At 38.0% G+C, this 12953-nt stretch overlaps 1 protein-coding gene across 6 annotated transcripts in view; it reads right to left on the minus strand.

Annotated features, from left to right (window-relative positions):
• TANK (TRAF family member associated NFKB activator) overlaps positions 1 to 12953 on the minus strand; it is a 96011-nt gene that overhangs the window by 48689 nt on the left and 34369 nt on the right. For all 6 annotated transcript variants that reach the window (XM_027559501.1, XM_027559517.1, XM_027559493.1 and 3 more), the window contains one exon: positions 4066 to 4213. In XM_027559501.1, the coding sequence (XP_027415302.1) occupies positions 4066 to 4164 (99 nt within the window). In that variant the 5' untranslated portion in view covers positions 4165 to 4213. Of the gene's footprint in view, positions 1 to 4065; positions 4214 to 12953 lie in introns of those variants that run through there.

The following is a 12953-nucleotide window of genomic DNA, read 5'->3' on the forward strand; positions in this document are numbered from 1 at the left end:
AACTAGTTGGCCATATTTTCTTCCTCTTCCTTTTCTGTTCTTCAAATATCCCTTCACCCTACACATTATAATTCAGAAATGTACACACTCGGGACTATAATGAAATTGTTGTTCTATAATCTGTATCTATAATCTCCAATTCAGGACATTTTCACCTGTATGTCCCGAGGTAACCAAATGATTGCCATTCATTTTTCTTTAGTAAACTGAAATGTAATATTCAGTTCAGTTCAGTCACTCAGTTGTGTCTGACTCTTTGTGACCCCATGGACTGTAGCATGCCAGGCTTCCTTGTCTATCAGCACCTCCAGGAGCTTACTCAAACTCACATCCATTAAGTCAGTGATGCCATCCAACCATCTCATCCTCTGCCATCCCCTTCTCCTCCCGCTTTCAATCTTTCCCAGCATCAGGCTCTTTTCCAATGAGTCAGTTATTCGCATCAGGTGGCCAAAGTATTGGAGTTTCAGCTTCAGCATCAGTCCTTCCAATGAATATTCAGGACTGATTTCCTTTAGGATGGACTGGTTGGATCTCCCTGCAGTCCAAGGAACTCTCAAGAGTCTTCTCCAACACCACAGTTCTAAAGCATCAATTCTTTGGCGCTCAGCATTCTTTATAGTCCAAATCTCACATCCATACATGACTACTGGAAAAACTGTAGCTTTGACTAGATAGACCTTTGTTGGCAAAGTAATGTCTCTGCTTTTTAATATGCTGTCTAGGTTGGTCATAACTTTTCTTCCAAGGAACAAGCGTCTTTTAATTTCATGGCTGCAGTCACCATCTGCAGTGATTTTGGAGCCCCCCCAAATAAAGTCTGTCACTGTTTCCATTGTTTCCCCATCTATTTGCCATGAACTGATGGGACCAGATGCCATGATCTTAAGTTTTCTGAATTTTAAGAAATGCAGGGTTTTAAGCCAACTTTTTCACTCTCCTCTTTAACTTTCATCAAGAGGTTCTTTAGTTCTTTTTGCTTACTGCCATAAGGGTGGTGTCATCTGCATATCTGAGGTTACTGATATTTCTCCCACCAATCTTGATTCCAGCTAGTGCTTCACCCAGTGCAGCATTTCTCATGATGTATGTAATGTATGTATATTAACAGGTGGGCTTCCCCGATGGCTCAGGGGTAAAGAATCTGCCTGCAATGCAGGAGACACAGGAGATGAAGGTTTGATCCCTGGGTTAGGAAAATCCCCTGGAGAAGGAAATGGCAACCTGCTCCAGTATTCTTGCCTGGAAAACTCCATGGACAGAAGACCCTGGCAGGCTACAGTTCGAAGGGTCACCGGACATGACTAAGCACAGGTATATAATTATATACTTATATATAATAAAGTGCAAATTGATGGTTGCTACTTATTTTTATACTCCTGATCTTACACCACTGCTTAGCACCAGTATGTTTGTTGAGCCAATTCCACACTACTCTCTATCCTATCTATCCTCTATCCCACTGTCAGGAAGACTTTTCTAAAGCACATATCAAGTCCTTCAATATATTTTGAATGAATAAGAATATAGTACAAAACTACTTAGTTATAACCATCATGATAAGGCCCTAATCTATCTTCACAGATGCTTTTCCTGTACTGCCCTCACTTCTGAGTTTTTACTATATATATTTCTCCCCTGCTTTCAGGATCCATCTTCCCTAATTTGCCCAGCTCCTCCTAATCTTGACTCAAGGGGTGGGCTTAGTGGTAGGCTTATGACCTGATCCTCCCAGAGTGAGTTAAGTGCCTCTTCACTGTGCTCACATGTTATCCTGTACAGATCTCTACTACAGCACTTAGCATGCTACAGTAATAACTACTGATCTTTTTTACTTATTGAAAGTCCTTAAGGACATAAACCATATTTTATTTTAGTATTCTCAGAACCTTATTAAGAGCTCAGTACATAGCAGACACTCAATAATGTCTCTTAAATAAATTCAATGTCTAGAGTTTAACATTTTTTCTTCTATTTTTGAGAAACATAAAAAATATTTTCCTTTCCCCTCTTTAGGATAAGTGCCATAGTGAATAAAGGTTTCTTCCATGGCAGAGATTGAATTATACGAGTTTTCAGTTGCTTATTACTGGCCAGGGCAGAAAGATCAGGAGACAGAGAAATACCTGTCTCTGTCTTATCCCAAGAATATCTCAATATTCCTATTCCCTTATTCTATATTTCCCAATGTTCCTAGAATAGGCACAGCATTGTTGAAGTTTCTTAATGAACCTAATGAGAAAATAAGAATAAAAGGTGGGAATTCTTGATACTCTTTTTAAAAAGTGATTATGCCTTATACATGAATTGGAAAGGAAAACAAATCCAAATTTTAAACTTCACTTCAATAATTGAGAAAGTGTCTGTCATTATCCTATCTCTGTTTCTCTTATGCACCCCTACTGAAGATCTCTAGACCATTAAATTTACCTACATAACTGGGAGTATTCTTTTGTAAATCAACATGAGAATCACAAAAAAAATGATAATTTTTGAGAAATGGAGTGCAGTAGGTATAACACTAGTTTTACAGTAGCTGTATCAAATAGAAAGGAGAAAGGGAATTGTGTATTTCTATACTTATGGAGGAAACTAAGAACTCCATGGCTACCATATTTCTTAAGACTTCAGAATACCAGACGAGTAAAAAAAAATTTTTAATTGAGAGAACCAACATAAGATCCTCTACTTTCAACAGCCTTACAGGAATAATTTAACATAGCAGGCCTTAAGTTATTTATCTTCAGAGAGACCTATTTGCAAGGCTGGCCTCTTGACTGGCATCTGGGAATGTAATCTTTGAAAACATTTCTTAAGTGATAAGATTCTAAGTGCTGTGCCAACCTACTTAGACTACCATGAGATTTATGGTGAATAACTACTTTCCTTCTGACACAGGGTGCCTATGTAACCAAGCCTTAAAAATATCCCAAGCTCTTGAGTCACAAATGGAGTTCCCTGTGCCAAAGCACTGCATATATGCTGGGTGAACTTCTGGAAGCTGGAGAGAGGGTGCACTCTGTATGACTCCTCACAGAAGGGAAAGAGTATAGGAAACCTGCACATGGATTCCTCTAGACTCCACCAGGTGTCTTTTTCCATTAATGATCTGGCTGTGTTTTTTTACTAGTCTCTGTAATAAACCTTAGCTCTGAATATGACAGTTGTACTAAGTCCTGTAAATCCTTTTAGAGAACTGCAGAATCTCTGGGTGTACTGGGGACTCCCAAAACACTAAGTAATGATACTAACTAAGCAGAAACAAAAACAAAAACAAAAACTCTATGATCATCATTTGACAAATGGATATGTTGACAAAATTTTGCTCTTTATTCTGATAGTACAGAAACATAGAAACAGTATCAGAATAAAGGACAGAATTTTAAATGGAATAAATTTAGCATTATAGGAAGTTCATTACCTTATTCTTATTTTTCTCATTTTACTGTAGGTTGGTGAAAACCTTATCAAGGACCATTAACAGACATGCCTAGGAACTACTTAACCAGGTAATTTTTGCCTGGATATACTTTTCTTCCAATTTACTTTCTTTAGAAACTGAAAACACTAAGCAGAAATTTTATGTGAACAGGAGTATTTTAAAAAGCTGAAACTTCTGGTAAGACATTAAAGATTTCACTGAAATAATAGTTTATTTTTAACTTATAGTTAAAGAATAAATTAATAACAAATTTAGTTCCAGGACATTTTAAAATCTGTATAGTCTTCCAGTCAGCCAAGTAACAATATGAAAAAAATGAACAAAAAAACTAGATGAGATAGTGATACTCTGACTTTTAGTTTGTCATTTTACTTAAAAATTATTTATGGAAGATAACATACTTATCTTTCCTCAATACAATTATCTTGAATTCTTTCCATAGGTCACACAATATTCTTTAAAAAGTTAGCAAATAAAAACTTCAAATTTTATCTGTTAATATATCCCTGCGTTTTAGTTCTTCAAGAAGTTCTTTCTTTAGTTCTAAAAATATTTTTTCCATTGCAAAAGATTCAAATTCCATTCACCAGGATAAATAACAACTTTCAACTAAAACCACATACCTTCTGCTGTAGTTCCTTTACTGCAGAATCTCTATCCATGCATGCCTGTCGAAAGGCTTCATAAGCTTTATTGAGTTGCTCGCCAATGTTTTTATCCATTCCTCTATGTCCTGTTGCATCACTATAAATGATGAAGTAAATGACAGATCTGGAAAATAATCAAACAATTTAGATAGCTATCAAGTAGTATAAATCATTTTTAAAATGTGCCTCAAAGACAGTTCTGTATTGTTTATCATGAACATTACAGAATCAAGTACTATAGTTTTTACAAGTATATTTATTTATTTCTTTGGCCATGTCAGGTCTTGGTCTCAGCACACAGGATCTTTCACTGCAGCACACAGACTCTCTAGTTGCAGCGTCTGCGTTCCCGAGCCACAGGCTTCAGTCATTGCGGTGTGTGGGCTTAGCTGCTCTGTGGCATGTGGGATCTCAGCTCCCCAACCAGGGATTGAACCCATGAACCCTTTATTGCAAGGAGGATTCTTAACCACTGCATCATCAAGAAAGTCCCCGTATAAAACAGCTTTATAAAAGCAAAAAAGTCTCATATAAAATCCTGATATTTTAATCCTGGAATATTGTAAAACCTTAACTTCTACAATTTTGAAATATTCTTTATGAATGTTTAAGGAGCAATTAGGGTTCCAGTTCATAAAGATGCTACTTTGCAAATGGTATTCTATAAATTCAAGTTAAAAATGGAAAAATATAAAAGGCCATTTGTTATTAATCTTTTATTATAGAAATGTACAACAGGCTTAGCAATGTGAGAAGGGATTTCTTTTTACTAAATGGACAGTTACCTCCACTTATAAGGTGAATGCTTGCTATACTGAAATTAGAGCAAAATTAAGTAGATAATAAATGTTTGTGGATGGAGTTCACACTGTTGTTATCACACAGCAATTAAAATGTGTGAAAATGCTCTTATTTTAGCACAAAATCTAGGGAAAACTGCCACTGAACTGTACATTAAAAAAGGAAAATCACACCCCGTCAGTCTTACCCCTACTCTATATTAGTTTTCTGACTTCTCTGCTATTTCTGAACTACAGGTAATTTCCTCAGTGGAGGTAATATAGTTTTATCATCTCAATTTGCATTATATCTCTAAAGACATTCCCTGACTCTGAGCAGAGGATCATCTACCTAATGACTGATTTTTCTTGTTAAGTTGTAAAAAACCACACCACGGAGCCTTTTCCTTAATTCTCTGAAAGCCACAGAATAGACAAAATTGTCTATCAGTCACAGGGGGTTTTGGGGATACCAAATTATTTCACACCCTTTATGACTGGAAATCCTTCATAATATCAGTCTCTTTCATAACATCTTTGAGTATACCTGCTTTCCATATTTTACATTAAGATATAATTCATATAAAATAAATTCACCATTTTAAAGTATACACTTCTGTGGTTTTCTGTATTCACAATGTTGTGCAACTATCACCAAAATCTAATCCTAGAATATTTTTATCATCACAGGAAGAAACTCTGTACCTACGAGCAGTTAGTCCCAATTCCTATCTCCTTTGTAACCCCTGACAATCACTAATCTGCTTTCTGACCCTAGGGATATGCTTATTCTGAATGTTTAGAATCATAAAGTATATGCCAGTGTGTCTGGCTTTTTTCATGAAGCATAAAATCTCCAATCTTTAAACATGTTGTAGCATGTAATAGTATTTCATTGCTTTTTATGTCTGAATAATATTCCATTTTATGGATGTACTACATTTATCCATTCCTCAATTAATGGATATTTGGGTTGTTTATACTTTTTGGTTATTTTGAATAAAGTTAGAATTTGTTCACACATATCTGTGTGAACACATGTTGTCAGTTCTCTTAAATATATACCTAGGAGCAGAACTGCTGAGTCAGATGACAGTTATGTTTAACTTTTTGAGGAACTACCATTACAGCCATTTCCACAGAAGCTTTATCATTTTATATTTTCACTAGCAATGCCCAAGAGTTCAATTTCTCCACATTTTCACCAATAAGTATTGTCCATTTAAAAATATGTTAGGATCCTATGGGATGTGAAGTGGTAGCTCATCACAGTTTTGATGTTGAGCATCTTTATAGTGCTTATTGGGCATTTGAATATCTTCTTTGGAGAAATGTCTAATCAAATTCTTTGCCTACTTTTCATATATATGTGCATACACACACATATGTACACATATATATGTGTGTATGTGTGTATATGTACATCAAATGTCTAGTCAAATCCTTTGTCCACTTTATATGTGCATGTGTATATATATATAATATATATGCATATATGTGCCTATTATGTGCCTGTATGTGCATGCTAAGTCATTTCATTCATGTCCAACTCTTTGCAACCCCATGGACTGTAGCCTGCCAAGCTCCTATATCCATGGAGTTCTCCAGGCAAGAATACTGGAGTGGGTTGCCATGCCCTCCCTTCTCCAGGGGATCATCCCAACCCAGAGATCGAACCTGCATCTCTACGTCTCCTGCACTGGAAGCAGGGTTCCTTACCATTAGTGCCACCTGGGAAGGCATATACACACACATACATACGTGTGTGTGTATATATACATGTGCATGCATGCTCAGTTGTGTCTGACTCTTTGTGACCCCTATGAACTGTAGCCTGCTAGGCTCCAGAGTCATGGAATTTACCAGACAAGAACACAGGAATGGGTTGCTATTGCCTTCTTTCATATATATATATATATATATATATGTGCATGCATATATATAATTTCCAATATTTTCTTCCATTCTGTAGATTATCTTTTTGTTTGATAGTGTCTTTTGACAAAGTTTTAATTTTGATGAAGTCCAATTTATCTTTTTCTTTTGTTCTTGTGATTTTCATATCTAAGAAACCCCTGCCTAATCCAACCAAGATCACACAGATTTTCACCTATATTTTCTTTTAGAAATTTTATAATTTTAGCTTTTACATTTAGACCTTTGATTTGTATTGAGTTAATCTGTGTAAGACAGTATGAGGTACGGCTCCAGATTCATTTCTGTTTATGTGGCTGGTGAGTTGTCCTGGCATCATTTGTTCAAAAGGCTATTCTCTTCCCACTGAATGCCCTTGGCATCCTTGTTGAAAACCAGCTACCCATACATCACAATGCCCTTAAGTACCCAGGTAATATTTTAATCCTATCAGCCAGTCTTTAGTAAGATACTAAGCACACTCCTACATCATTTTCTAGACTTGTTAAAGAAGAATTTTCAAGGATTTTTTTATGGGGATCAAACTATGGAAACTCTTCAAGAGATGGGAATACCAGACCATCTTGAGAAACCTGTATGCTGGTCAGGAAGCAATAGTTAGAACCTCGTATGGAACAACTGACTGGTTCAGGATTGAGAAAGGAATACGACAAGGCTGTTTATTGTTACCTTGTTTATTTAACTTACACATAGAGCACATCATGAGAAATGCCAGGCTAGATGAGTTACAAGCTGGAATCAAGATTGCTGGGAGAAATATCAACAACCTCAGATATGCAGATGATACCACTTTAATGGCAGAAAGCGAAGAGGAAATAAAGAACCTCTTAAGGGTGAAGGAGGAGAGTGAAAAAGCTGGCTTAAGACTCAATATTAAAAAAACTAAGATCGCGGAATCCAGCCCCATCACTTCATGGCAAGTAGAAGGCGAAAGGTGAAAGCAGTGCCAGATTTCACCTCCTTGGGCTCTAATCACTGTGGCCGGTGACTGTGGCATGAAATTAGAAGACAACTGCTTCTTGGCAGGAAAGCTATGACAAAGCTAGGCAGTGTGTTAAAAAGCAAAGACATCACTTTGCTGACAAAGGTCTGGATAGTCAAGGCTATGGTCTCTCCAGTAGTCATGTATGGTTGTGAGCGCTGGACAATAAAGAAGGCCGAGTGCCAAAGAATTGATGCTTTCGAATCGATGCTGGAGAAGACTCCTCAGAGTCCCTTGGATAGCAAGGAGATCAAACCAGTCAATTTTAAAGGAAATCAACCCTGAATATTCATTGGAAGGACTGATGCTGAAGCTGAAGCTGCAATACTTTGGCCACCTGATGTGAAGAACTGACTCATTTGAAAAGACCCTGATGCTGGGAAAGATTGGAGGCAGAAGGAGAAGACGACAGAGGATGAGATGTCTGGAAGTCATCACTGACTCAATGGACACGAACTTTGGCAAATTCCAGGAGATGGTGATGGAAAGGGAAGCCTGGAGTGCTGCAGTCCATGGGGTCATGAAGAGTTGCGGACATGACTTGGCGACTGAACAACAACATTATGGGGATCACAGTGTTTTTACCTTGTGAAAGAATGAAGTGACTGAAGTAAGTGAAGTCGCTCAGTTGTGTCCGACTCTTCGCGAACCCATGGACTGCAGCCTACCAGGCTCCTCAGTCCATGGAATTTTCCAGGCAAGAGTACTGGAGTGGGTTGCCATTTCCTTCTCCAGGGGATCTTCCTGACCCAGGGATCAAACCCAGGTCTCTCGCATTGCAAGCAGACACTTTACCATCTGAGCCACTAGGGAAGCCCTGAAGCAATGAAAGTGATACTTTTTTAGGCATTCCAGTTAGAAGTCTGTTTTTACTGCTACCTCTGATAGATGGAAAAGATGAAATACTGTTAAGATAATTAATTAACATTGCCAGGATCTCTTAACATACCACAGACACTATGGAAACAGAGTAATAAGCATTAGCACAAAGCTTCATTTTGAGTATTTATTTAGATACTATTATCATTCAAAAAAGGATTTAGGGTGGTTTTAAAAAGCACATGAGATTAAAAGTAAGTATATGAGCAGGAAAAGAAAAATAAGGGTAGGGAGCTATAGGGAGTATAGTATACTATAATACACTCATACAGAAATCAGACAATTTAAGTAGTTATGTGGCTTGATTGCCTAAAACTGTCTTAACAAACTGCAGATGTCATAATAAACTGTCAATGTAAACCACACTTATATTTTAAAATCTGGGACAAACAAGAATCTTGAACTGGGAACTCATCTAGTTTCTTGTTTTATTCCGTCACTGACTGACCGTGGGACCTTAGTTCAGGGCTACTAAATCTTTTTGGACTCAAGTTTCTCTCCCTTCAAACAAAAAAGATGTTTGGATTTGATTTCTAAGAAACTTCTTTGTTACACACCTCTTGCATCTGTGAATCGAAAAATGCATGTCTGTTCCATCAAGAAGGTGCATTCTTGTTTTTAAAAATGTAAATACAGTACTAAAAATAGCTGCATCATATGCAAGTAAATCATGTGGAGTCTTCATTTAAGGTCCTTGAATTAGATCACACAAACGTCACGACGAAGAGTTACTGAGTAAATTCCACATTCTATTTCCTGAAGTAAGAATGTATGCTGGGGAGATATGATTCAGGTCAATACAACTAAATAAATGATACATTTAATTCCTATCTCACAGCCAAGAAGAAAATTGGGTGTCAGATCAGTGACACTGACTAGAGAAAAAGGAAACAGTCTCTGGAACCCAGCTAGTTAAACTGGACAGATTTCAAATATTAACACCCTGAACTTTAAAGCCACTTGTTCCTCTATTTTTTTAAGCATTTGTTAAGTATAAAATTAATTTCACAATTCAAGAGATAGTCACATTTCAATTACATTTGGGTATCCCTTAAAGTTGCTGGACTCCAAGGAAATGGTTTTATTTATAATAAACATGTCCAAACTCAAATCTAATGGCCACTGTGCTGTGCTTAGTCGCTTAGTCATGTCCAATTCTTGGTGACCCCATGGACTGTAGCCCCCCAAGTTCCTCTGTCTGTGGGGATTCTCTAGATTAGAATACTGGAGTAGGCTGCCATGCCCTCCTTCAGGGGATCTTCCCAACCCAAGGACTGAACCCAGGTCTCCCACACTGCAGGCGGATTCTTTACTGTCTGAACTACCAGGGAAGCCCCTAATAGCCACTACCACCCCCCAAATCCAGAAGGTCCAAGCTAGAGCTGCCGTGGAAACACTCTTTTTAGTTATGGCTTCACTCTTTTAAATGTATTTTCAGGAAAGCCTTCTGTGTTAATTTATTTCTGGGTATGGTTTGCTGGTTTCCTTATACTTACACCTGGAAGAGATTAACTCACTGATGCCCAACACTATAGCTGGGTGGGCAAAACACAAAGCATAGGGCAATCCTCTTGAAGCCAAGGTAGTCTTGTCATATCCACCTCTATTACTCTGACAGTATTTCCTTTTTTCCTTTGGGTACTTCCTGTAAGATGGAAATGGAGAGGGCAGCAAGTTCCTGTTCTACCTTCCAGGTCCAGCAGGTGCTCGCCCAGGAGGAAGCACTAAGAAAACTCATGGGCATCAGGCTGCTTTCTCTTTTCATTGATCCTTGGTGCATAATGAAAGTGTCCTGGAGTAGGAAAGTCAGCGTGCACAAGGGTGATAATTTTATTTTCCCTTGGTAAAATTTCCCAGCTCCAACAAAGATGTATCGACTACAAGGGCCAAATTTTAATTTTATAAAATATATACCATTACTATCCAATTAAATGAGAAAAAGTAAAGCACGTGTTTGCTGAATGCACGTAAGGCACTGTGCGGGATGCAGCAAGGAGCTTTAGGGATAGTGCCACCTTAGTTTTACGTGCCTTTTACGAAGTTTTTTCCCACCAGTTCTTCATTTCTTATTACTCATATTTCAATTTGACTGACAAGGCTCAGAGGAGTTAAATGACCCACGTATAGCTACAAAGCTATAACTGAGGTGACTAGGACTAAGTTTCTGAAAATCTTAGTTCAAGGATTGCTTACTACAGCTGCAAAATATTCTCCCAGGATGCCATGATGGATATTTCATTCAATAAAACAAAAAACAAAGCCTGGGCTTGGCACCACTGATGTTCTCACCACTGTGATAACAAAACAGACACGAAACCCACCCCCATGAAGACACCACTAGCTGTAATTTAAAGAATATATATGAGTACCTGAATATATCTAAAGGCTAGAGTTCGGAAAGCAGAATGCTCACATCTAATATTTATGAGGTTTAGGAAAGGCTTTGAGAGGTAGATGTCATCTGATTTGGGTTCTGAATTATAAGTAGGAATGATTTCACCCATTCCTTTTAATGACTATCAAATAGCAGTCATCCTTTCTAAAACAGGTTCCTGGTAGCTATAAAGACGTTTTTAGTGCTATATAACACTCATTTGTCACTAAAACAGGCCAGGATTATATGTATTTCTTGTGCATTGTCTAGCCTGAACTTCCAGATCAGAACAACTCTGCAAACCTGAGACAACTGTTAAGTATACCACTGACAGTTACTTAGAGAAATGATGACCTAGGCTAGTGTTTGTCCTACGAAACTTGAGATGAAGCAATGGTGGTGTTGACATCAAGGGCAAGTCCTGCCTCCTCTGGACCTCGATTTTCCTTGCTTTTAAAATGAAGGGGTTAAAGATATCAATACAAGATGGTCAATACCAAAATCAGATTGATTCTATTCCTTGCAGCCAAAGATGGAGAAGCTCTATACAGTCAGAAAAAACACCACCAGGAGCTGAGTGTGGCTCAGATCATGAACTCCTCATTACAAAATTCAGACTTAAGTTGAAGAAAGTAGGGAAAACCACTAGACAATTCAGGTATGACCTAAAACCAAATCCCTTACGATTACACAGTGGAACTGACAAATAGACTCAGGGGATTAGATCTGATAGACACAGGGCCTGAAGAACTGTGGATGGAGGTTCATGACATTGTACAGGAGGCGGTGATCAAAACCATCCCCAAGATAAAGAAATGCAAAAAAAAATGGTTGTCTGAGGAGGCCTTACAAATATCTGAGAATAGAAGCAAAAGGCAAAGGAGAAAAGGAGAAACATATCCATTTGATGCAGAGTTCCAAATAATAGCAATGACAGATAAGAAAGCCTTCCTAAGTGATCAACGCAAAGAAATAGAGGAAAACAATAGAATGGGAAAGGCTAGTGATCTCTTCAAGAAAATTAGAGACATCAAGGGAATATTTCGTACAAAGATGGACACAATAAAAGACAGAAATGTTATGGACCTAACAGAAGCAGAAGATATTAAGAAGAGGTGCCAAGAATGCACAGAAGAGCCATACAAAAGAGATCTTAATGACTCAGATAATCACGATGGTGTGCTCACTCACCTAGAGCCAGACATCCTGGAATGGGAAGTCAAGTGGGCCTTAGGAAGCATCACTACAAACAAAGCTAGTGGAGGTGACAGAATTCCAGCTGAGCTACTTCAAATCCTAAAAGATGATGCTGTTAAAGTGCTGCACTCAATATGCCAGCAAATTTGGAAATCTCAGCAGTGTCCACAAGACTGGAAAAGGTCAGCTTTCATTCCAATCCCAAAGAAAGGCAATGCCAAAGAATGTTCAACTACCACACAATTGTACTCAATTCACACGCTAGCAGAGTAATGCTCAAAATTATCCAACCGAGGCTTCAATAGTATATGAATGGAGAACTTCCAGATGTTCAAGCTGGATTTAGAAAAGACAGAGGAACCCAGATCAAACTGCCAACATCTACTGGATCTTAGAAAAAGCAAGAGAATTCCAGAGAAAATATCTACTTCTGCTTCAATGAGTGCACTAAAGCCTTTGACTGTGTGGATCACAACAAACTGTGGAAAATTCTTAAAGAGATAGGAATACCAGACTACTTTACCTGCTTCCTGAGAAACCTGTATGCAGGTCAAGAAGCAACAGTTAGAACTGGACATGAAACAATGGACTGGCTCCAAATTGGGAAAGGAGTACATCAAGGCTGTATACTGTCACCCTGTTTATTTAACTTATATGCAGAGCACATTATGCAAAATGCCAGGTTTGATGAAGCACAAGCTGCAATCAACAGTGCCAG

The sequence above is a fragment of the Bos indicus x Bos taurus genome, chromosome 2, assembly GCF_003369695.1.
Source record: "Bos indicus x Bos taurus breed Angus x Brahman F1 hybrid chromosome 2, Bos_hybrid_MaternalHap_v2.0, whole genome shotgun sequence".
Lineage (NCBI taxonomy): Eukaryota > Metazoa > Chordata > Mammalia > Artiodactyla > Bovidae > Bos > Bos indicus x Bos taurus.